Raw genomic sequence first — 24976 nt, 5'->3', positions numbered from 1 at the left:
TTGCGTGTGACGTAGTAGCGCACCAGGAAGTGATACAGGTGGCTAACATGCTAGCTCAGGACTGTCGAGTCGAAATGATTTTGAAAAGGAGTTTTGTGTTTTTTCCCAGTCTGAAAAAGAATTGACATTTCGTCCAAGGTAAGGCATTTAGGAAGGATAGTAAACTCTCTCTTTTAATGTCAGTAAAGTGGTTACGTATGAACAAAGTGTGTTAGCTTGATGCTAACGTAAACAGAACTAGTTATGAACAACGTTAATTTGGTTTATATTTGGCAGATAGTCTCCTCACGTAGTGTTTTGTAAATACTGTCTATATGTGCTGATGAGCAAGCTTGAATATCTTACTATATTTAACGCATAGTGGATGCAAGATTCACTCTACTAATGCTTAGACATAAGCTAATTTACACTGACAGTACCAGGGGTGGTTTATAACAGATATTCTATTATTTATTTATGATGCTATGTGTGATTCACTATCAAGTACCTGGAGTTTAGTTATAACCTATGATCATGGACCATTATTAGTATTTACTTTTTACATCGCTGTACAACTTTATATATATTTCTTATTTTAAAATACATTTACGACATGGCTCTTTACATTCAGTATATTCCTTTGAAATACTGTCTGCCACAAATGTATATAACTATTCAATATTTTCCTTTTATTTGAACTTGCATTTAGCATTTACTGTTTTTATGGCCTACAAATTAAACTAACTTTTTTGAGAGCCTCAACCAAGATGTTCACTGCAAATACTGCTTGTTTGTAGTTGTTGTGCTAATGATAATAAATCAATAAAATCTTGATTTCAGTTGAATGTAGTTAGTGCTGAAATGAAAGGTTGGGTCTAGTTATCATTCCCTTTTTTATAATAAATAAACAATTTGAAGTCATTCATAAAAAACATAAACCATAAATAGCTTTTGTTTCATCTTCTTGAATTAACAAGTTAACATTTAACTTAATAGCTTTAATTATTGCATTGTTGTTGAATAAACACATTAAAGATGTCAACTTTTGATCTGAGAAAACCAAATTAGCCTTTTTTAATACTTAATGACAATCAAATAAACAATGATAGACAGCCCAACAGATATATCATTTGTAATGAAAATAACATAAGAGAAAAGTTAAACCCAATTTAAAAAATGTGGAAACAGGGAAAGTTTGGCATTCTTGGTCATAAATAAGATAAGTTATTTTTTAATATTCAAAATGGTTGGGACATTTATTTGTACTATTTCTACACTAAACTATGTTATTTTTGCTTGAAAATGTATTTAATTTATTATTATCAAAACACATATTTCACCCATTCATTTTGCTTTTCATTTATTAACCGATTATTAAACGTATTATTTCAGTAAGGATCAGAGACACACAAGGCATCTACAATGGGCCAACGAAGAAGAGCGGCAGCTGTGAATAACAATTCATCTCAGGGAACATCTGCAGCTCCCGCAGAGGCTGCTGGGATCTCCAACAGGAAGCACAACATCTGCATGGTGTCAGACTTCTTCTACCCAAATATGGGAGGAGTAGAAAGTCACATTTACCAGCTATCGCAGTGTTTGATTGAAAAAGGACATAAGGTGGTCATTGTCACGCATGCCTATGGCAGGAGGAAAGGTGTCAGGCACCTGACCAACGGACTGAAGGTCTACTACCTTCCCCTGCAGGTGATGTACAACCAGTCCACAGCCACCACCTGCTTCCACAGTCTCCCACTGATGCGCTGTGTGTTTGTAAGGGAACGCATCACTGTGGTGCATGCACACAGCTCGTTCTCCGCCATGGGCCATGATGCACTGTTCCACGCCAAGACCATGGGCCTGACCACGGTAATTGACTTATTATGAGCCATGTCTCGGAAGCATTTCACAGCACATATTCTGCTGAAATTAAAGCGTATTTTCATTTTCAGGTCTTCACCGACCACTCACTTTTCGGGTTTGCTGATGTGAGCTCCGTGCTGACCAACAAGCTTCTGACGGTGTCGCTGTGTGACACCAACCACACTGTGTGCGTGTCTTACACCAGTAAGGAGAACACGGTGCTCCGCGCAGCACTCAACCCAGAGATAGTGTCTGTTATTCCCAACGCTGTCGACCCTACTGACTTCACCCCTGACCCCTCCCAGCGCCAAGACGACAGGATCACTATTGTTGTTGTCAGCCGTCTCGTCTACCGTAAAGGTACTGAGAAGCTCTTGTATTAGACATTTAAGCTTATTGATTACATTTTGGCTTGATAGTGGGTATCAGCAGAATGTGAATTTTGGTGAATAACGCTTCAAAACGCTTGAGTTTGCACAAATCAAACTTGCATTAATAGTTATTCCAGGGACGGTGTTAGAGTCATAAAATCATTCAATATTAATATCTGATTCTTAAACATTCATACATCTTAAAATAGTCAGCTTCTGTCAGCCTGTAATAAGCTTTAATTAAGAATTGCATCATTTTATTTTTATAGCAAGTGTTCACCAACTCTTCCTCTGTTTAGGTATCGACCTTCTTGGTGGAATAATCCCAGTGCTCTGCCACAAACATCCAGATCTGCAATTCCTTATTGGTGGAGAGGGACCAAAAAGACTTGTTCTGGAGGAAGTGAGAGAGAAATACCAACTACATGACAGGTATACTCATATCCCTAAAAAGTGATAAGGGATGTACCACTTAAACCTTTTTTAAAACATGCTCTCTGCTACTTCACCAGCACTGTCATATTGCAGCAGCTGCATTTTATGTACTATAGGTAGACAACACTGTTTAGCTTACTGCTTATTCAAATATTAAGAAATGATTGTAACTAAGCTGTGATGTCTGAGGAAACCCAAGTGACTGTTGTGTGAATTTCCAGCAATTGACAGCAACAGCACTTTGACATTGATAGTAAGACACTGAACTCTTTATTTGTTAAGGTAGTATTGCATTTGCCATATTCTTTTAATTTGTGTGACTGCAGGGTGCGTCTGCTTGGGGCTTTAGAGCACAAAGATGTTCGTAACGTTCTGGTGCAGGGTCACATCTTTCTCAACACGTCTCTGACTGAAGCGTTCTGCATGGCCATCTTAGAAGGAGCCAGCTGTGGACTGCAGGTATGTAACCATTTATAAAATAGGTCAAGGATAGGGAATGGTAGGAAAAAGTCTGTCTGTGTATCTGTCTGTCTTTTTTTATATCTCTATATCATAGATAGATAGATAGATAGATAGATAGATAGATAGATAGATAGATGGATGGATAGATATACTTCATTCATCTCACATTGGGAACTTATATATATAGTCATTAAAATATTTCAAAGGTGGAACTTAGGCCCCGTCCACATGGACACAAAACGGGTTGCATCTGCCACAGTTCTCTATGGTATGGACGGTTTGTCCACACGAGGCCATAACGGAACTGCGGAAACGGAGCCCTCAAACGATAATGGCTCCCAAGGTGGGTAGATCTTTGGACGAAACGCTCTGGGGGGCCTAACGGCTCCGTGTGTACGTCCTATACGATCATTTCCTGATAACGATGAAGCCATAGCCCCGCCTCTCCCCACCTCTGCTGACCATGCTACAGATGTTAGAGCAAAATCTACAGCTCCTCTACCACAACCATCAGCAACAAGTGGACATGGAGAACTACATGAACTACATGTTGCTAAATCCACCGCGGAGAATAAACAGAAGGGCAACCGTGGTAACCATGCTCGGGAGGTCTTCTTCGCTGCTTTTGGTGTATTTTGTGGCGGAAGTACAGCGCCACTTACAGGCCCGGCATATGTACTACAGCGTCTCCAGCGGGTCGAGCGGTCTCGTGTGGACGGACACATTTATTGAGCCGATTCCGTGTGGACGGAAGACTTTTTTGATATTGAATTCGGTTAGTTTTCGTCTCCGTGTAGATGCAGCCTTAGTACAGTAGACTTTCTATCTCTCCTTCCCGCCTTCTTTTACTCCTCCCATTGTCTCTCACCCTTTCACTCTTTTGTCTGTAAGAATTGGCTGTTATTCAATGCTGAAACTTGTATTTTCCAGACTTAACATTCTGCTTTAATCATGTTGCAAAACAGCCTTTACAACTGAATGTAGTTGTCTTGACACAGTTATAAAAATTATACTTTTTTACTCAAAAAGTCGTACCCTGCATGTAAAGTTTGTGGTGCAAAAGGAGCCATACATTAAAAAAAGATATATATATATATATATATATATATTGTTAAAAATAATAGTTGTAAATGACTGCAGCTGGCCACCCAGACACTCACATGTGACAGGGTCTGGTGTTTTCTTAGGAGAAAAAGAAAATAACTAGTTTTATCAGGAACTAGGTTATACTTGTGTAAAGCTAGGAGAACCCTCTCTGTCATGTCTGAATAAAGCTGTAAGGAACAATTGAAGTAAAAAAGTCACTTATGTCTGAACAATTGAAAAGCCACCGCCAGCTGACAAAGCCAGCGATTTAATGTAATCTGTGCCTGAAATGTTCCCCTGAGTGTTCTTTTCATTTAAAGAAACATATTAAGGCTAATAGCTTATTTAGGAGTCAGTAACTACAAGATGAAAGTCTGGGTTTGTCTGGTTCTCAGTTCTCTCTGGGTGTGGTCAGCAGCCTCACTGTTGGATGTGATGCAGGGTGCGGTCAGAGGTGAAAAAGATTTGAACTTGTTATCAATAAGAGGTCCAATACGTTTTCAGCTATTTATTCTCTCCTTTGAAAGGGATGTTAGAGCAGATGTTTTACTCTCACATAAAGTGTGATTTATCATTATGTGTGTTTGTGCTCATCCACTTTTTGTTTTGTTTCTCAGGTGGTCAGCACTCGTGTGGGGGGCATTCCTGAGGTGTTGCCTGAAGAGTTGATCACCATGTGTGAGCCAACGGTGCGGGCGTTGTGTGCTGGTCTGGAGACGGTCATCGCCCGGCAGCGCTCAGCCTCAGTCCCCTCCCCTGCCTCTATCCATGCTCGTGTGCAAAACCTCTACACTTGGAGAAACGTTGCTGAGAGGACAGAAAAGGTGGATTCACTAACACCTGTGCATGCCTTCATAATAAAGAGATGTCTGTAAATACAGCTGCATCTTCTTTTATCAGCTTTCTTTATTTGTTTGTTCCCTCTACAGACCAAAGTGAGCTGCAGTTAAAGCTTTAGTTTCGATTTTGGATGTAAAAAATCCATTGTCGGGTTATTGATAGTGTGCACTGTAGTTAACTGGCTTACAGTTTCTTTTTCTGAGATGTCATGTACTGTAGTCGAGGTATGTCATGTTTACTAGAGCCGAATCTGTCAATATTTGGGTAGTTCAAATTCAAATGGAATTCAACTTCGATTAAACATGTTTTTTAGATAAAAACACCTAAACAAAGTATTTAATTTAATTTGACTAAAACTGAAGCCTTCATTTAGTAGTTTATAGTAGAATAAGTGAGTTTCCACAGAACGAGTTGAGTAATTCTCCCCTCAGCTCTTCTAAAGGAAATATCTTCATTGATACGGTAGCAAAGTGTAAACTGGTTCTCGGATTTCCTGTTTAACCTGATTTTTCTTGTGCATGTAAAACTGCTGTTCATTCACACAGCTGAAAGCTTCACACTGAATGTAAATGGTGACTCTGTTTGTGTTTTTCTCTCAGGTGTACGACCGAGCGGCCGGAGAGGAGGTGCTTCCCCTGGACAAACGGTTACGGAGGCTGAGGGCTCACTGTGGCCCCGTAGCTGGCTCCATCTTTGCCTTCATAGCTGTTTTAGACTTCCTCTTCCTGCTGTTCCTGCAGTGGTGGGCCCCAGATCAGGTCATGGACGCGGCAGTAGACGCCACCGGCCCTAACGGACTGTGGCAGGAAGCTGGCGGTGAAATCAGAGCCAATTCCAAAAGTGCTGTGAAGCGAGCAGCAGAACCAGAAATGTCAATATTATGATAACTCCATACCTCTGCTTCATTTGAGCTACTTACATGTGCTATATGTTCTATCCGTGGTGCCTACTGACATTTAAAACATGGCTACTACATGCAGAATATGCTCATGGTAACCCAGATTATTGTTTACATTCACTAATCCAAAGGGACTACCTTGTGTGAAGATACAAATGTATGACTTGAAAAGAGCTTTTTTTTATATTTAGGCATTGAAATGGAAACCGGTGGCACTCATTTGAGCTTTAATAAGCACTTTTCTTTTTAAAAACTTAGTATAGATTGCACTGTAACAGATGGATTAAAGGGCTGGTTAATTGTACAATTACTGGGAAACAAAAAAGGGTTATTTTTCAGTTCAATCACAAAGCATTTAGAACAATTCGTTTTTGGTAAAATTCATTGTTTGCACACAGTTCTATGTATTTTTGTGCAAATGTCTTTATTTGCACAACAGCGGACGCTGTACAATAGCTGCCCACTGCTCCTAGTACTAGACTCCTGGTACTAGGATGGGTTAAAAGCAGAGAACACATGTCACTGTGTGTGCTGTGTGCTCTGCATGTGTGACCATTAAAGAGGGTTTCATCTAGGGGTGGGCGATATTGAAAAATATGTTATCACGATATTTTCAAGCAGTATCACGATAGACGATATATATCACGATATTTTTTCATGTCGGTTATTATGGTTATTTTTCAAGTTACTTAACAGAACAAGCACCTACATAAGGAGCCCTTTATGAAATGCCTGCCCTATGGTAGTTTGTTTTGGTGCAGTCGCTGCGTTAGATTATGCATTCACAAGCGGGGGACCTTGCACTCAGTCTCTGCATGCTCTTTCTGGTGCTTGCGTTTGAGGTGGTCTCGTAAGCCCGACGTGTTGCCATCTGTCGCTTTGAAATTTCCTTTTTTGCACATTTTGCAAATTACATTTGTTTGCTCCGTGTCTGTTGTGTTATATCCAAAATATTTCCATACCACAGATGTAGATTTCTTTTTGGGGATTAAATCTAATTCTTCTACATCAGAATCTGACTCTCCGTCCATTATTGTTGTTTGTGCAGACTGCCAACAGTGTATTTTCCCTCGCTGCAAAGAAAGGGTGCGGGGACTTAGGGAGCATGTCAAACAACTTGGACTGAACGAAAGCAGAGGTGCGCTGACATTGTGAAATCGATCGGTCTTGATATATGGTGAAATTAAAATCAGTAGGTGAGGCTGGGGGAGCGGGAGGGGAAGAGGCTCTCCGTCCGCTGTCATAGCCCCCTGCGCCGCGCACGGAGAGCCTCTTCCCCTCCCGCTATTTTTTTTTTTTTTATCACGATAGGACGATATCTCTGAAAAAGCATATCGTGGAGACCTAATATCGTCACGACGATATATATCGTCATATCGCCCACCCCTAGTTTCATCCCTCCCAATTCACCCATATAAAACAGAACTGTAAACAGATTAACTTTTTTCCTTCAGCATTTATTTGAACAGCAAGTGGAGGCAAAAGTGACTGCACCCAAAACAATAAACCTGCTAGCTAACTAGCCTAAACTCAGTAACAGAATGTGGGCAACACGTTCTTTTCCACAGCCACGCGACCTCTGAGTCAGACGTCACCTCCCCCTTTTCTATCCTACGGGTATGCCACTCCCCCTGAACTCTGTTGTAACAACATAATAAACTTTTTGGGGATGCAGCTTGGGATGTGAGGACATGGCTTAGAAAGGGCGTGTCACCTTCTGTCCTGCCAGTGTTGGCAGGACATTAATTAAAATGTCGAACTCTGACTTCATTTTAAGGACATTTCGGCCAGGGGTGTATAGAGCTATATTTGTTCAAGCACCTGATTGGCAAAACAGGAGAGTGTGTGCACCAGTCTGCCTTGATCTATGTATTCATTTCTGTGTATCTGTATCTGCTGCCCGCAGCTGTTTTATAGAAGGAAAACCATGAGGAAAACCTCCTTCACTTCATGAAATCTCTGCAGCACCAGGAGGCAGCGGGAGGGTTAACTCAGCCTCTGAGAAGAGGAGCGCGCAGTGCCTTTCACGCACCGCCTTCACTGTGTTTACCTTCAGAATCAATAGAAAGGCTAAAGAGCGGTGTGGCTGATGTGTTTCAACCACACACACCTCTACATACACACACACACACACACACACACACACACACACACACGATTTAAACGCAGACTTGTGTTCCTCCATGTTACGTTGTTATTGTTTCACTGAGCGGACCCGCACATTTTTTTCAAACGCTCCCCTTTTTGGTCCATCTGCGCGGTTTTGTGCGCTGTGATGATTCGGCTGTACCTTTAGTAATGAATATTAAATGTTGTGAGGAAATCTTTCCACCAATAATTCCAATAAGTATTCCAAAATGTATTCACTTCAGGTTGACGAAAGTAACTGTAATCAGATTACTCGTTTTTCAAATGTAACGCGAGCAGAATACAGTTACTTGATTTTTGTATTCTGATTACGTAACACCGTTACATGTATTCCGTTACAACCCAACCCTGGCCACACCCCACTGGGCTGGGCCGGAACACTTACCAATGTGGGCCGGTAGGATTTAGGCCAGGTTTTTTTTTTTGTTTGGCCCTCCGGCCCACACACAGCACCGGGGAAACTCCCGGTATTCCCAATGGCCTGTCCGCCCCTGGTCCGGAGTCACTGTGGCACAGACCGGACCGCTGGTGAACAGCTGTTAGAACGGGCCGTTCAGGTGTTCAGAGCAGAGCTCCCTGTCGTCAGAGCTTGATGTGAACTGAAAAGTTTTTCTGTCGCAATATTATTTAAGGAATTGTTGAGCTAGCTAGCTAGCATACAGTGTCACTATCTGCTAACGTTAGCTTTAGCCTTCGTTTTCTAATAGTTTTTTTCATAGGCTATAAACAGGTGGTATAAGTATAGATCTAGAGTAAAAGTAGAAGTACTCAGGTCTTGTACTTGAGTAAAGGTAGAAGTACTCAGATCTTGTACTTGAGTAAAAGTAGAAGTACTCAAATATTGTACTTGAGTAAAAGTAGAAGTACTCAGATCTTGTAGTAAAAGTAGAAGTACTCAGATCTTGTACTTGAGTAAAAGTAGAAGTACTCAGATATTCTACTTGAGTCAAAGTAGAAGTACTCAGATCTTGAGTACAAGTAGAAGTACTCAGATCTTGTACTTTAGTAAAAGTAGAAGTACTCAGATCTAGTACTTGAGTAAAAGTAGAAGTACTCAGATCTTGTAGTAAAAGTAGAAGTACCAGAGTGTAGGAATACTCTGTTACAGTAAAAGTCCTGCATTCAAAATGTTCCTCAAGTGAAAGTAGAAAAGTATTCTCATCAAAATATAGTGAAAGTAGCGACAGTAAAAGTAGTCATTGTGCAGATTGGTCCATTTCAGAATAATATATATGATATGTTTTATAATGATTGATCATGAAAGTGTTCTCAAAGCTGGTAAAGGTGCAGCTAGTTTAAATGACTTTGTATACTGCAGGGTAGCTTGTGGATTTACTCCAGGTGGAACTAAAGTCTGATTTAACACTTGATCATATTTACCATCATTCATCCACATCTGTAAAGTAACTAAAGGGATTAAATACATGTAGTGGAGGAGAAGTACACCATGTACCTCTGAACTGTAGAGGAATAGAAGTACACAGTAGCAACACATTGAAATACTTAATAAAGTACAAGTATCTCGAAATTGTACCCACGTATAGTACTTGAGTTTATGAACTTAGTTACTTTACACCAGTGGCTATACAGATAGAAAGACTAAGCCTTGCACAGAGGCATGAAAATACATTTTCAAAATGCTCAATAGTGCTGCCAAAATTATAAACTGACTGCTACACAATTAAAATAAATGCTTTTATATATTTCTATTAGATGTGACTCTTTGGCGTGTCTTTTATTACTACCTGCTTTAGTTGATCTGGCTGCTGAAATCCTGTTATTCCTCATTTTAAAGCCGATGTTCCGTGGGGTCGGGCGGCTCGGATACTTGTCACCTTTTTCATACCTGATCAGTTTGCATCCCTGTTTATACAACACCTGGGAGTTTATGTTAGTGACTGACTCCCAGACAGTTCACAATGGAAAATAAAGTGTACTTTTTCTAATGTTTCATCTGTTTTGATGTAATTTCATGGGGATCGTCTACTACATTGTTGGAGTTTCATCTTTTCCCAGACCATTACAAGACAGTGTAAACAAAGCAGACAACTGCTAAATTAGTTTAACAAAAGAGAGTGCTCTGAAGGCAACACACAGATTAGCTGTGGAACAGGAGGTGAACAAGGCCAACAATGGGGATTTGCATAGCCTTGGAATTAGTTGAACATTACATCTTGCCTGCAGTGACTGAAGAACTCAACTTACTAAAACAACACTATGTTGTTATGTTATAAATCTGTAACAAATCAGAGGATGTGCGTCAGCATGTTGAGTTATAAGTAGCTGTTTTGCTTTGTTTCAGAATACATTTCTTTGGGAAATTTTTACTGTGTGTTTTCATAAAATGTTGATACAGTCGCAGATAATTTTAAGCTCAGAAAGTATATTATCAGAGCATAGATAACACCCTTCTTTTTCTATTTAATAACATGTCCAAACCTGTGTGCCGCTCTGCTTGTAGTTGTGTGTATGCACATTTCTTACTGCTTTATTCAAGGTGTATCATCAGAACAAGCCCTAAGAAATCCATTGTTATGCTCATACTGTAGAGTAGACGATATGCATGGAATGGGACAAGGGTGGGTGGGAGGTGGCAATGTGGGGGAGGTGGCCAAGGACCCAGATAAGAGAGGGAAGAAGGAAGGCCGACCACAGGTCCATGTATTCTCCTGTGTGAGCCTTAAGTCCTGGTAAGTCTTAGACACATCTTCTGTTTCATTTACATCATGGTTGCAGTTCAGACTGAGGTTTCCCTTTGCACCCAACCTTGGCAGAAGCCCCTGTACATCTACGGGGGGTTGGCATGCAACTCACTGATGGCTGGTAAGTTTTTTCTCTGTCTTGTTTGTCCTTTTCAAGCTCATTTTTCTTCTGTGATGAAAGAATCACAAATTGATTACTTTTGTATTTTCTTGAACAAATTCAGAAACTTTCTAGTAAGTGTGGTTTATCTTTGCATGTGTTAGGTTAAACAAACGGATCCCTGTGTCATTACATTTTTTTGTCAGGATACCAGTTTGATTGTACCTGAAACATTAGCATATTGTTTACTTGGCTCTGCAGTACTGAACACAATCCTAAGTGTGTATTGTTCAATAGGTTTGGTGTTTGTAATGAGTACAACCAGATAAACATGCATTGAAATGAGGTCATCTTAACAATACAATGAACCAAGAGCAGGATCAGTTGGCTATGAGCGTATCTTGTTGATTTCCAAATGTGAAGACCTTCCTGATATTATTGTTGTGTTTTAGATTTCTGGTCCGACAGAACTCCTCTCCATGAAGCCGCCTACCAAGGCAGACTGCTACACCTGAGGAGCCTCATCGCACAGGTGAACTTGGGTCCACTTGGATGTCTGCTCACAATGCAATGTTAGGCTGTATCTGACTGTATTTCCCTCTGATCTCCCTGCAGGGCTTCCATGTAGACACGCTCAGTTTGGACAGAGTCTCTCCTCTCCATGAAGCTTGCCTTGGCAGCCATTATGCTTGTGCAAAGTTCCTGCTGGACAGTGGTGCAAATGTAAGAACATTTGTGTATTTTTATTCTAAAGACTGTTTTTGGGGTGTTTCTCATCTGAATTGTCATATATGGAGAACACAGAAAAACCTTGAGATTGTACATCTGTTTAATTACCCACTTTCAATGTTATCAGCTGATTTTATGGACATTATCAGTGCTCATCGCAGTCATCTATCTTTTGGTCTTCAACAGTGTGAAAATTATAAAACCTAGTTGGTGTAGCAGACCCCTCAAAACTAAATATCTACTTTAAACACTTGAACCAGGCCATTCTACCGAATTGGACTAAAGTCAGGTTGGAAATGTTTTGAAATGTTGTATGTTTCTTTTGTACTATATCTAAATTACACATATCTAGTAAAAGAACCGTACATTTTGATATCGTATTTTCAGACTGTATTGGAATGTTCTTCCTCTACCAAAAATGGTCACTACCGAAACATAGTACATACACTGCAGTAAAAAAGTATTATAGTAACCTGTTAAGATTGTTTTACCTTCCCTTCTCTAAATAGTATTTTAACAAATATTTCTTGAGGGTTTTCACAATTAAATTAATAAAAGTTCATTATGAATCAAATTTCAAAGTTCAATTTATACAATTCATAAAAATCATAATGCAAACTTTCTTTGTAAAATGCAAAATACTGATCATATTGATTCCAGAGTTGAGGATTGTTGAAATTGAACATACATTAAACCAATCAGTATCATATCATTTTAGTTGATAACTCAATATACTTAATTTTTTACAAAACATCCACTGTTTCGGTAGTGACCACAGTATCTTGTCTCAAGGTTGTATCATATTCCCTCAACCTTATTGCTTAATCTTAACTCATAACATGCCTTATGTTGAAGTGTGAATGTTTGAAGCTACTGACCCAGAATCAGCACTTTAGTAACAGGCTGAAATAGAGGGGAATGAGGCTAGAATGGGTGATCTGTTTGGTATTTTGAGCAAAACACTTCATAGACATGTTTTTTTATATATCTGAGACCTATAATATATGCCTAAAAATAGTATAATAAGAGACCTTTAAAGTAACACACTGCATTTCAGACTTTAAAACACATTTATTTCAAAATGGTGGGATTTACCTGCTTACCATTCCATTTTGTCACTACCGAAACGATCATGTCAATTACCGAAACGTAGCCATATGTTTCGGTAGTGACGATTCTAGCTAAGTTTGAGCATAACTAAAGAATGCTAACAAGTACATGGCTAGCATACACGTCTTTGAAGAGGTTTGCACACATAAAAAACATAATACTTTGCATAAAACCCCAAAAAAGTTTACTTAATTGAAGATAATATGTGAACGTTCGGTAGTGACAATTCTTAAGGTTACAGGCCGATTTTCAGATTTCGGAACAGATTTATATTGAAAGTATGGGATATAGCTACTGGCCATGCAGCCATGAGGGATAGGGATGCAGTGTCACTGCCTTGTCAAAAGTGCAGGGGTGTGGCTAAAAACCAGACTCAGCCATTGGACTAAAACCCCTTGTGTTTCGGTAGTGACATGAAAAAGGGGGACATGATTTTTTGAGTATAGTTTTTTTATTTATAAATTAAACCCACGATAAATCTAAATAGTCCAACTTCTGTTTGAATGTAATCATAAAGATCTTCTAAATACACCATTGAACAACATTTAAAAAAATGTTTTAAGTGTTATTTATAGAAATTTAAATTTAAATGTCAGGGTTGGGGACAGCTACTTCCCAATAGAAAGTACCCTAAATGATCTTTTTGTATATATTAAGCTTATCACTATCTAATTGAATGCCTTGTGTTTAAATAGAGTCTAGAGTAGACCATAACATATTCTTAGCAAATATCTATGTCTGAATACTTTTGCATTGTTAAATAGTTTTCAAATAGTTGTTCTTGTTGTGGGACTGCACTTTGTACTAATTCGGTAGAATGCCCCATATTCAAAAACACAAAATGAAATAAATGAGAAGCTGAGATAATGTACATGCCAGTTTAAAAAAAACATGTGTGCATGTATCACATGGCTGACATGCTCATACAACTTATTTGAAAGACATAAAGGGGAAAGGGAGTATAACTGTCTATGTAAAGCTATAAAATCATTTAATTGCTCTTTGAGGACTTTAAGTTTGAAAATAAATCTTAGGTGTGGAGTAAGAAAGAGGTGAGCTTTCTATACCATCCATGGAAGCTCATTCTCATCTCAAGGCTACATTACCCTCTTCTAGCATGAAACAGCACTCCATCATAAGTCAAGGACATTTTTCTACGGACCGTATTTGTTGTTTTATGTTGTTTACAAGTGCTTCTGGCCCAGTATCATTCTCTTTCAAATCCCCCATAGGTGGAGGCAGTTTCAACAGATAGTGCCACACCCCTCTTCAACTCTTGCAGCAGCGGGAGTGCTGCTTGTGTCAGGCTCATGCTGCAGCACGGTGCCTCCACACACACCCCCTACCAGCTAGTATCACCTCTACATGAGGCTGCTAAGAAAGGTGAGTGTTAAACATGTATGCTAAGTATAAAGATGTGATCTGTCAGTGCACAGATGCTCATGCTGTTTCTCCATCAGGTCACAGAGAGTGTCTGGAGTTGCTGCTGTCGTATGGAGCTCACATCGACATGGAGCTGCAGGTGGGGGGGACGCCGCTGTACTCTGCCTGCATGGCCCAGACTGCAGCCTGTGTCAGGGCGCTGCTATGCTCAGGTAATGTACTGTCACAATATACAGAGTAAAAAAAGTGTTGCCTTTGCTGGTTTTACTGATTTTAATCAATAACAGAAACAAAAATGACAAAATTATTTTTCAACAATCTCAAAAACCTTTTACACAAGTCAAATAAAGATATCCCAGAGGAATTAATCAAACCAAAGGCAGAAAGTAGCATATAGCGTGTCATTAGAGGAGTTTCATTGTCACAACATGTGAATAGCCATTAAACACTTCATGATGATTTTTTTCCATTATAAATACCAAATATGATTCTGTTTCCAGTCTATAAAATGTGAATATTTGGTGCTTTTGAATTGTTATAGTGGACTGTATGTCTTTAGGTTTAGGTGTAAAAAAAATCTGAAGATTTAACGATTTGAATATACATATAAAAGTACATTTAGTCAGAGTTCTTCCATAGGTTTCCATCTTTTCATGTTTTTAATAGACACCTATTTTGTCTCTGTACAGCTTCCTTTTAATTGTGACCCAAACAAACCAGCGTGGCCACTTCAAGGTTTTTTTGTGTTCAAGGTCTGAATCTTGTTATTTGTCTGTTCGCCCTTTACTGAATCTGTTGTTAAACCACTTTGTGTGACTGTGTAGGAGCAGATGTTCGGATCGGGTGTGGGCAGGACAGTCCTTTACATGCTGCAGTTCGAAGTGGAAGAGCCAACGTTGTGGATCTCCTGCTGGACTTCGGGGCTGATGGGTGTTGTAGGAATGCAGAGGGAAAGACTCCTCTGGATCTCTCATTGCCAAACAGCACAGTTAGGGACACGTTGCAGAAAAAAGGTTTGCTGTGGACACTCATGCATGTTACATAAACTCCATTTATTCGTTCTGAGGTGTAACAAACCTACCCTTTATCTCTGCCCAGGTCCCTGCTCTCTGTCGCAGCTCTGTCGCCTCGGTATTCGTCGAAGTCTGGGAAGGAGTCGTCTCCACCGAGCCTCTGGCCTCTCCCTCCCTCACAGTATCAAGGACTTCCTCCTCTATCAATGAGACGTCTCTGCCCTGAAACCTCGCCTCTTTGTGCGCCCCATGCTGATTGTCCTTCACATTTGTGCCTTGTCCCTGGCAAGGGAAAAAATGGACATCGAGAGAACATGGAAACTAAATCAGTCATCTGTATTTTATAGTATTGTTTCTTTTGATATAATTATTGTTATTCATGCTATTTTGGATACAAGCATTAGAAGTTCCAAGATATTCATATTGCAGTTCATTTGTATCAGGTTTTGTATTTTTATATGTATAATGAAGTGTTTTCTATTTAATTTTCATAAATTCTATACTACTTTATTCCAAAACCTTGCAATGGGTAACTTTCCAGACTATACAAACAAATCAGTTTACAGCTGTTGGAAGTACTACTGCCAATGTGAAAAAGTAGTATTATTGGCTCCGGAGACTGAGAAGTCATGTCACTTGAGTACGTATCCATTGAGGACTACAAGTTTGAAAATGACAACAATCTTGGGTTGTTAAGTAAGAAAGAAGAAGACTCTGTATCCACTAAGAGTATTTTGTAAAAAGTGTTTTTTAAATAGATTGTAATGTTCTTTTGTATTCTTATTATCTTCACTGTTACATGTACACATCACTGCACAATGTATAACCAACTTAAATGGCCTTCTTTAAATGTAAGAAGACACGCATTGGCTTCAGCTGATATTTAAATGCATTTATCTTAACTATCCCCCTTATTTAAAGCAGTATTTTGTACCCTACTCACCAAATCATCAAGTTAGACATTCTGTTCAGATTTATTTCGCTGTCCCCTCTGCAAAAAACACGGATTGGCAGAAAAGCATTCATGTTCAAAGCCCCAACAGACTGGAATACTTTACCTGCTGCTATTAGATCTCTTGCATCATTGGGTATGTTTAAACATGCATTATCATCTTTCAACTGTTATTAATGAAACTGATATTGATGAAACTGATTCGCTCGACTGTCTCAAATTGTAATGATTGTTTGCATTGCTTGAATTTTACTTAACAGACTGTATTTTGTCTTTTTGTTTTTGTATGTCTGTAAGTTGTTGCTATTGTCGGGACCCCCTTGAAAACGAGATGGTGCATCTCAAGGGGTTTATCACAATGAATAGAAATGTCTATATATGTTAGAAAGCTGGACAAGTTATTTCATTCAGCAGGTGGGACTTCACTGTTTTAGCCTTAATTGGCTCCTATTTACACAATTGCAATTCCTGACGGTAAGGCTCAAATATGGTATTGTGGTTTCTAACCCGTAATGTAAAGTGCATGTTTGCAGGCATTTGAGGACTTGCGAAGTGAGTTTTTTTACATTTCTATGAATGTCACCATCATTGTTACCCTGAGTGGGGATCCACATCACTTCCTACAATAAATTCAGCTGACATAAAGATCCTGAGCTTTTTCTTTGACTGGTTAAAGGCCCTCAAGATGAGAGGTGTTCAATGTTAAACATGTGATGGAATTAGAATAAATATTAAACCAACTAAATAAGTTAGAAATATTAGAGGAAAAGGCCTGTGACCTATAAAAATGATCTGATAAACTGAGAGATAGAGTCTCGTATGCGATGTTGCTGAAAGGGAATTCATTTCCCGGATTCAAATGTCACCCTAAAAGGTCAATTTTTCAGAGACTTTAAATATCTTATTTGAGCTGAGATAACTTGACAAGTCCACCTAAAAGGCACAAAAAAAAAACTTGGCTTTCAGCAAAAGTTTTGTAGAGTGTGGGTGTATGTGTGTGTTTTTATAGGTTTTTCCTGCTGCTTGTGTCTAGCATCTTGTGGTCACGTGCTGTCCATGCGCTACAAAGGGAAGGTTCTCAGTACAGGGGGCACATAAGATCAAAAACCACTAATGTTGGCATTCTGTGGAGCCACAGTTCACAGTGGGTTTGTGTTAAGGGTCCAGGTTAGTTCAAGGCAACAAGAATTTCAAAGTAAGACTCGCTTCTGGAACTGTATTGTATTTGTTCTCATCATTGGCTCAAGAATGAGAGTGCTATGGATCCACTGAGTCTTTGTAGATATATATAAGGTACGGGAGACTCAAAAACTCACAATCAAATGCTTTAGCCGCGTTCACACTGCGGTACTTTTCCCACAAAGGTTCATGCGAACTTAGTTCATGATCGCGTTCACACCAAAAATAGCCGGTACTAAAAGTAGTTCATGCGAACCTTTTAATCCCCTCGAAAGTCCCTGCTAGAGAGCAGGGACTTTCGAGCGGCTCTTTTTTGAGAAAAGAGCTATATTTCTGATTGGCTGGGCGGATTGCAAACCACGCCCCGTAAAACTCCCAAAAAGTTTTGTGAAGCCGCCATTTTATTATCCTCGCATTAGCATTATTATTTTTATTTTATTATGGCAACACAAAATAAAACATGGGAGCGGTGGAGATGAGGAGGTGTCGGCGTTCTGGCGATTTACTCGGAAGGCTTCAGTAGAAGCTGCTGGGACTCCCAGCAGCTTCTACTGAAGTGGTGTGAAGTGGTTGGCGGCCTGCCAGTAAACCCAAAGCAGAAGAAGAAGAAGAAGTGACGTCAGCGGCTTCATTTGCCTAATCCACCCCCAGGGACTTTTTCTGGTGTGAACGCGATCTGTACTTAGTTCATGCGAGCTAAAGAGTTCGCATGAACTAAGTTCGCATGAACCTTTGTGGGAAAAGTACCGCAGTGTGAACGCGGCTACTGTGGACGTTTTTGTCCATATGGGTCATTTTTCACTTTTCATTTTGCAATAATCTTTGTCTCAACTTGTGAGAAAGAAGGTGTAAAACCATGAGCCGCAGTCTGTACGTTTCTCCAGGGATACAGAGGCTCAGGGTTCACTAACCCTGGTCAGTGCTTCATGCTTCTAGACTTCTCCAAACTGCACACCTGCAATCCATCCCTCCTCTGCTCTGCACTGTATCAGATTATTCATCCATTCATTCAAAATGTAAAGCAAACATGGTGCATCACCTGTCTCTTGAATTGTGTCCTCAAGTTCACTCTCTCTACTTCCCCAGCCACCAGCTCCCGTCTTCTTTTCGCCTCCACCAGCCAGACCTTTCCCCTCATCCAACTTCATTCAATAGAACCCAGTAAATAAACCTGTTCTTATCTTATGCATTCACGGAGCTTGTGTCCTGCGTTCAAATTAAATCTAATTTAATTTACACCTCTGCTCTGAGCTCTATTCACGTGTGTTGGAGTGGGTAAAGGTCAGATATGCAGAGTCTTCCAACTTGCAAAGATATATCCAGCAGAGCCCTTTACTTTGCAACAGATACGCAGCAGAGACTTTTACTTTGCATGGAGAATCTCAGAAACCTGATAGGTTACAAAAGGTTTTATGTTTTTGTTCATTGAGATGTTACTGCCTAAATGTTACAATCACAAAACCCCTTTCGAAAAGTTACGGCCACAGGAGCTCATACATCTCGATAAAGTTTTATTAAATATAAACATCAAGATATTCATGTGAAGACAATTCAAAACAACACTTCACACAGCAGTTATAGTACATACATTGTGGCTTCAATATAAAACCACTATCTAGAATATAATACTAAAGCTTAAATGATTAGATTAATCCAAAATTGTGATATGTTGTAGACTTTAAAATTAATCAACAATGAGAATAATTCTTAGTTGCAACTCTCTCTACATTAGAAAGCCACATTAAACACAATTTAGAAAGTACAAAGATATGTATACAGAGGTACTGCCAACCAACATTAAATAGCACACAATTTAACAGGAACACGTCTATGTATTTTGACATTTGACAATTCTAATAACTCAATATTTCACAAATGTCCCATACAACTTCTCTACTCTGCACAACAGCAGATGTTCAGAATATTTGACAAACATCATGTCAGATGGTCTTTCTGCTTTATATATATTTAGCAGTCATTTTTTTTAATAGAAACATGCACCACAAATCTAAGGTCGGGCCTCTCATGCATGGTTTCCACTGCAAATGACACTTGATGTAATCTGTTTTTTTTTTTTAAGATGATGAAAGACTAGGAAAAGCACGTGCAGTAAACAGTCCGACCATATGGGAATTGAAGTGGGGACTTGCTCATGTGGTTAGGCCCTATACACTTAGCTATTAGGCACCAACAACTACATTTATTTGTACACAAACCTATACATTTTAGAAAGGGCCAACAGAGAAAACTTTTAAATGTTTTATCAAATATTAACCTCATGCAATGATAAAATATATTTTCCCTACATTTTTGTGACATCGTCAAGCGACTTCACATCTGCAGTGCTTGCATAATAAAGCACGACACCTTTCAAGACGTGCCCACACCCTGCAGACTCAACGCCTATGTTCCAAGACACTCAAACACACCCTGACTATGTTCGACGAGGTCATCCCCAAACAATCGTCATCTATCCCTCTCCTCGACCCCCTATCATCCCACCAAACGCGACCCAATCTTTCTAAACCGCTAGCAATTCACACTGAGGTTGTCACTTCTAAAGCAGAAGTAAACATGTGTGAGCAAAAACGCTGAAGATGCCTCCATTGCTGTGAAGCACATGTGTAATCATGTTAAAGAGGACACCGTTCCCTTCAGACGGTGGTGATGTTGGTGCTTCCACTGTTTTGACTGTTGAAGCGGCTGGGGGAAGTGCAGCACAGGAGCTGCTTGTTGAAGTGTTTTCTGAAGCTTTTGCTCATCAGATAGAGGGCAAATGGGTTCACACAGGAGTTGGTGAAAGCCAAAATGCGAGCGCACACACTGGCGATGAAGTGGCCCAGCGAGGTGTCCACCTGGTCATAGTGGTAGGAGCGGTACAGGTAGATCACGTGACTTGGCAGCCAACAGACGGCAAACAAGCCGACAAACACCAGCACCGTTTTGGCCAGACGCTTTCTGGACTTGATCTGCCGGGAGAGTAGAGAGAGAAGAGATTAGCTTTTGTCTACACTGAAATATCTCAAAAGCTATTGGGTTGATTGTCTTGTCATGGTCCTCAGAGGATTAATCTTAATGATTGTAGTGTCACCTACATTCCTTTGTATTTGTTCACTAAAATATGATGGTGCAGCACACGTCATAGCTGCTTAACATCATGATAGCATTGCCATTTGTCTATCCTCATTGAGTTTTGCATGTCTAAGGCTATCATATAAATCAGTTTCTCTCAGTAGGTTGACCAAAGGTTTAGAGAGTGGTTTCTAATGGGCTCTTTATAAATAAGAAAAAGGATAAGGAACCTTCTCAGACCTGTTTCTGGAGGTGCAGGTTTCCTTCAGCAGGGATTTCCACAGAGCTTCTGACCAGACTGTGAGCAATGAAGCAGTAGTAAACAGATATGGTGAAGAGTGGGATGATGTAGAAGATGAGGAAGAAGGCAGTGGAGTGGATTTTGGGGTGCAGCTCCCCCGCGCTGGGGTAAGGGGCACAGGTCACAAATGTCTCGTTGGTGTGGCTAGTGGTGAAGGTGTGCAGGTCGGAAAACACAGCCTCAGGGATGGCCAGGCTCATCGAGAGCAGCCAGATAGCCCCCGCTCGGAGACAGATACTGCGAGTAGCGCTGGACCTGTGGATATCCAGAGGTCTGACTATAGCTCTGTACCTGAACAGAGAGGAAAAGAATATGAGGAGTATTGAGGCAACATTTTGGCATTGTGTGGAAAGACTGTTTGCATAAAGAAGTCAAAATAACTGCTAAACATACAGTATGTAATTGTTTAGAGCACCTCCTATTACTGAAAAAGGATCACATACTTATTTTATTCCAAGAAAGATTTACTTTTATTTATTTACAACACACACTAATAAACAATTCTATAGATGCATCAGTGTTAGCCAGCTGGTTAATATTCAACTGCAGATACAAATTCACTTTGATAGCTCATCTGACAAAATGAGAGAGAAAATGTAATTAGTCTTTCATCAGGAACCACAGTCGATTCTTTTAACCCCTTGATAGTTTGAGTTAAAGATCAAGGATGAAGTTTTATGAATCATTACTGATATTTAATGTTTGTTTTTGCTTCGAGAATCTAAGTGCTGCTGAGAATAAAAGAAGATCTCTTTCTGCCCTTCTGTATTTTTTGAAAAATGTATTCTCTTTAGGTTGATTCATCTTCACCAGGATACCGTAGCTCTGCCCTTCAATTCAATTACCGTTGTTCTATGTGACTCATGAAGAAGGAATAATTAGACTAATCGTCACTGCCAGTGCTTGCACATCTGTGCTTAGGCCAGTGTTACGAAAGAGACAATTTCTTCCCTCGCAGTATCTGAATCATTTTCAGAGATATTATCATTGTGTTATTCTCAATAAATAACCAGAGATTAGCAGTGGCGGAGCTGGGGGGTAGCCACCCCCAGCTGAATCCTGGCCACCCCAAACACCCTCACCACGGGGGCCCAAACAATTTTAGAACATTAAGAAAAAAATAAGTAACCTTTCATCATTCATCAATAATTAACATTAATATAACGTTATATTGATAATGTACTCACTAAATTTACAATTCATTTAACTTATTTTCTTCCAAAAGTTAATTATCCAAAGCCTCTGTACACCCCCTTGTATTTACATGTAATGGTTTGGTCCCGCCTCCGCCTCCAAACGGCACTTTCTAGCAGAGAGTGAGAGCATGTGAGCAGGGATGCTAGTACTCAACAACTAACAAAGTCAGGCTTTCAAAAAGAAAAGAAAGGAGAGAAAGGAAAGAGAGAGGGTCTAAAGGGCGACAGTATGTCACCCAGTATTTCAAGAGAAAAGGTGAGTGTGGTCCATGAGTGGTGGAAATTAGTCTGTTAGCCAAGCGTAGTCCATTTTAAATAATAATTGTTATGTTTTTTTTTTTACTAAGCGGACATTAAGTACTGGTACTGTATCTATATAGAAAATGCAGAGGTTTTTAATTTCACTGCTCTTTTAGCTGACATTTAACAAATGCAGGTAGATTTTTAGCAGCTATGCATACTAAATCAGTTGTCCCTCCCCTTGGTGCCAGGACCAACAGATCCATATTTAGGCTCAGCAGCCCTGTCCCCCCATAAGGCTGAACCTGAACCAGCTTTTCTCCCAACTGAAGGAGGTGAGCAGCATTTTGTTGAATTACATGCCACTTAACATATCTGAAGGGAGACTGGAATACAATATATATATATATCAAAACAAAAAGCTAACGTCTCATTTCAATTATACATTTCAAACACAGTATTTCCCCACATATTTAAGTTATATTCATTTTGATTGATGCATTCGTGTTGAGAATGCTCCATTCAAAAATGTTATTATTAAAAAGGCATTTACACCATAAAAGATGACTATTGAGATCTATTGTCAGGAATGTTAGTCTTATATGTATGGCCAGAGGGCAGGACCTATAAACACATTTACTACCCAATAGCATGGTGAGACTGAACAAAAGGACATTTTGACTATGTACATGTAGTCTTTTAAAAAAACATTTACTGACTTTTTTGGATAGCTTAAAGTAATGTTGTAAAATTACAACCGGGGGCCTTACAGGGTTAAGGGCTATTGTTTATTGTTATTTACTTTAAGATGTTTATTCTTAACCAATAATTGAATTTTAAAACTCTTATTTAAATGATGTGTGTGTGTCTCTGTATTCCTGATGATACACTGAGAGAATGAGCTCATAGGGCTGCTGATCACCATAAGCTAAACAGTCTGTATATTGCACTACATTTGTATAATGTAAGCTAATAATAGTTAGATATACTGAATATTATTTGATCTATTCCACCACTAGCTTAATCCCAAATAATGTAGAGGTGTGTTGTAGGTGCCTTAAATAACCCCTTATTTTATAGTGAGATGTATTTTTATGTTCATATAATAGTGATTTCAATGCCACCCCAAAATGATCACTGGCCACCCCACTGAAAATGTCCTGGCTCCGCCACTGGAGATTAGATAACAGTGTGAGAAAATAAACACATTTTGATGTACTTTCTGCTTTTTTAATCTGTTAATCATCTTGAAAACCAGTATGGGTGTCCCTCAATTTAACAGCAACTCAAAAACACAAGAATACACTTTCCCTACGCAGAGGACATTATTGATGAATTAACTACTTTACTCATATAATGTAATTTGGATGTACTACTTCTGATATTCAGATTAAGATTTGAGAAAGTATTTCTATAATCAATAAAGGAATAAAGCATGATCTATAATTAAAGGTTAAGATAAAACAAGAAAGCATTCCACTGATATTAAGTATTTCATGGGGGAAATAGACAAATATCTGATAACGGATTTGGTCTGTCGGTGGATTTATAGTCATTTATACACAGTCATTCCAAATAAAATGTGCAGATAACAGAACAGCCAATTTGATAAATAAACATAAACAATCCAGAACATTATAAAGACGTTCATAAGGGGGTAAATGTGTGAGCATAAACATAATGTGTTACCCTATAGTCCTCATGTCATGTTGCATCAGTAAATGCCATTCTGGTTGTTATATTAAATCTAAAGAAGACTCACGCTTTAAGGACTCAAGAAGAAGATAAGCTAATAACACTTTTATAAAAGCATGCCTGAGTTACCGGTCAGCGGAGAGAGCAGTGAGGGTGAACACGGAGACTCCCACCGAGCTGAGCTGGATGAACGGGATCAGTTTGCATCCAACGCGGCCAAACAGCCACTCGTCCACCAGGTACCGGCTGGCGTCCACCGGGGCGCAGGTCAGCAGCAGCAGCACGTCCCCCAGAGCCAGGCTGGAAAGGAACAAGTTGGGCACCGTGCGCATGGACTTCACCATCAGACACGTCCTCATGAACGTGACATTCCCCACCAGACCCACGAAAATGATGATCCCGTAGACAGCAGCGATCCCGATGCCAGGGAGCCAGATATGGTACTGGTGCTGCTCCCATGTGGAGACATTCAGGACCGGATCCCCGCTGTCCTCTGGGGCTGTGAAGACTGAACCCTCCAGAGACATAGCAGCCGGTACAGGTAGAGGTGTTTAATGGGGAAGTCTGGTGGTGTCTACGGTTGCCTTTGTGACTGTCTTTATATATTATGGGCTATGATCCCCTGCGTCTGCGTACGTCATTCACGAGCTTCATGCTGTCAAAATGATGGAAACATGTCTTGTAATGTACGACTTATTCTTTCTTGAGGCAAACTCTTGTTAAACATAATTGAGACTTAATTGATGCACAAATGTCGCGGAGAAGTCCAAGAATGCGCAAAGTGGTCGCCTATGATTGGATAGATTTGGAGATGCCTTTTCTTGAGGGTATAGCAGCCAGTGCTTTCAACGTAAGTGGACATTGTATGAAGTTGGTTTATATTTGAATGGGCATCTCCACCAAATGACCTGTTGCTTGGGCAACTTCAGCCTGCTCTTGTACCTCCTGTCCTTGCTGGTGAAGAAAAAAAAGATCGTTTTCTACAACTTCCTTGACCCCTCTCAAACTCAAACCTCATCATAAAAAATATTTTCTAGTTCTTGAAATGTAACAATAAACTGCACTCAGTGTGACAATAGTGACAATCCAAGTCAATCTGCAGTACCTCAGGCTTCTCTGCCCTACAGTAAGCAGTGGTGGAAGAAGTATTCAGAGCTTTTAAGTAAAATACCACAATGCAGACATGTAGAACAAAAAGTAAAATTACACATCATGTACAATG

At 39.7% G+C, this 24976-nt stretch overlaps 3 protein-coding genes across 5 annotated transcripts; 2 read left to right on the top strand and 1 right to left on the bottom strand.

Annotated features, from left to right (window-relative positions):
- Window positions 1–23: 23 nt before the first annotated feature.
- Window positions 24–9996, top strand: piga (phosphatidylinositol glycan anchor biosynthesis, class A). 3 transcript variants are annotated; one of them, XM_034110726.2, is made up of 8 exons: window positions 24–138; window positions 1372–1599; window positions 1687–1848; window positions 1932–2202; window positions 2513–2645; window positions 2975–3107; window positions 4814–5020; window positions 5636–9996. In XM_034110726.2, the coding sequence occupies exons 2-8, from the start codon at window positions 1402–1404 to the stop codon at window positions 5918–5920; spliced, it is 1389 nt and encodes a 462-aa protein (XP_033966617.1). In that variant the 5' UTR covers window positions 24–138; window positions 1372–1401; the 3' UTR covers window positions 5921–9996. The 3 variants fall into 3 exon arrangements, with proteins under 3 accessions (XP_033966617.1, XP_033966618.1, XP_033966615.1); XM_034110727.2 differs by lacking the exon at window positions 1372–1599; XM_034110724.2 differs by having other exon boundaries at window positions 1372–1848.
- A 738-nt stretch (window positions 9997–10734) lies between these two features.
- asb11 (ankyrin repeat and SOCS box containing 11) lies at window positions 10735–16706 on the top strand. Its single transcript, XM_034110399.2, has 7 exons — window positions 10735–10905; window positions 11337–11416; window positions 11500–11607; window positions 13956–14106; window positions 14184–14318; window positions 14931–15119; window positions 15205–16706. The coding sequence occupies exons 1-7, from the start codon at window positions 10809–10811 to the stop codon at window positions 15327–15329; spliced, it is 885 nt and encodes a 294-aa protein (XP_033966290.1). The 5' UTR covers window positions 10735–10808; the 3' UTR covers window positions 15330–16706.
- Window positions 16707–18929: 2223 nt separating this feature from the next.
- LOC117466527 (gastrin-releasing peptide receptor-like) lies at window positions 18930–24301 on the bottom strand. The gene is made up of 3 exons (XM_034109826.1): window positions 23884–24301; window positions 20563–20914; window positions 18930–20219 (listed from the first exon to the last, which is right to left on the bottom strand). Exons 1-3 carry the CDS (start codon window positions 24279–24281, stop codon window positions 19905–19907), a joined length of 1065 nt encoding a protein of 354 aa, XP_033965717.1. The 5' UTR covers window positions 24282–24301; the 3' UTR covers window positions 18930–19904.
- Window positions 24302–24976: the final 675 nt, after the last annotated feature.

Source organism: Pseudochaenichthys georgianus, chromosome 21, assembly GCF_902827115.2.
Source record: "Pseudochaenichthys georgianus chromosome 21, fPseGeo1.2, whole genome shotgun sequence".
NCBI classification, from domain to species: domain Eukaryota; kingdom Metazoa; phylum Chordata; class Actinopteri; order Perciformes; family Channichthyidae; genus Pseudochaenichthys; species Pseudochaenichthys georgianus.
Note: the sequence above shows the minus strand (reverse complement) of the source record. Positions and strands in the feature narration are given on the sequence as shown.

Coding starts and splice junctions, on each gene's coding strand:
- LOC117466527 (XM_034109826.1), bottom strand. CDS start 24,281: ATGTCTCTGGAGGGTTCAGTCTTCACAGCCCCAGAGGACAGCGGGGAT. Junction 20,915..23,883: donor ACTGCTCTCTCCGCTGACCG/GTAACTCAGGCA, acceptor CTCTCTGTTCAG/GTACAGAGCTATAGTCAGAC. Junction 20,220..20,562: donor ACCTGCACCTCCAGAAACAG/GTCTGAGAAGGT, acceptor CTCTCCCGGCAG/ATCAAGTCCAGAAAGCGTCT.
- asb11 (XM_034110399.2), top strand. CDS start 10,809: ATGGTTGCAGTTCAGACTGAGGTTTCCCTTTGCACCCAACCTTGGCAG. Junction 11,608..13,955: donor TGCTGGACAGTGGTGCAAAT/GTAAGAACATTT, acceptor AATCCCCCATAG/GTGGAGGCAGTTTCAACAGA. Junction 14,107..14,183: donor ACATGAGGCTGCTAAGAAAG/GTGAGTGTTAAA, acceptor TTTCTCCATCAG/GTCACAGAGAGTGTCTGGAG.
- piga (XM_034110724.2), top strand. CDS start 1,402: ATGGGCCAACGAAGAAGAGCGGCAGCTGTGAATAACAATTCATCTCAG. Junction 2,646..2,974: donor AAATACCAACTACATGACAG/GTATACTCATAT, acceptor GTGTGACTGCAG/GGTGCGTCTGCTTGGGGCTT. Junction 3,108..4,813: donor GAGCCAGCTGTGGACTGCAG/GTATGTAACCAT, acceptor TTTGTTTCTCAG/GTGGTCAGCACTCGTGTGGG.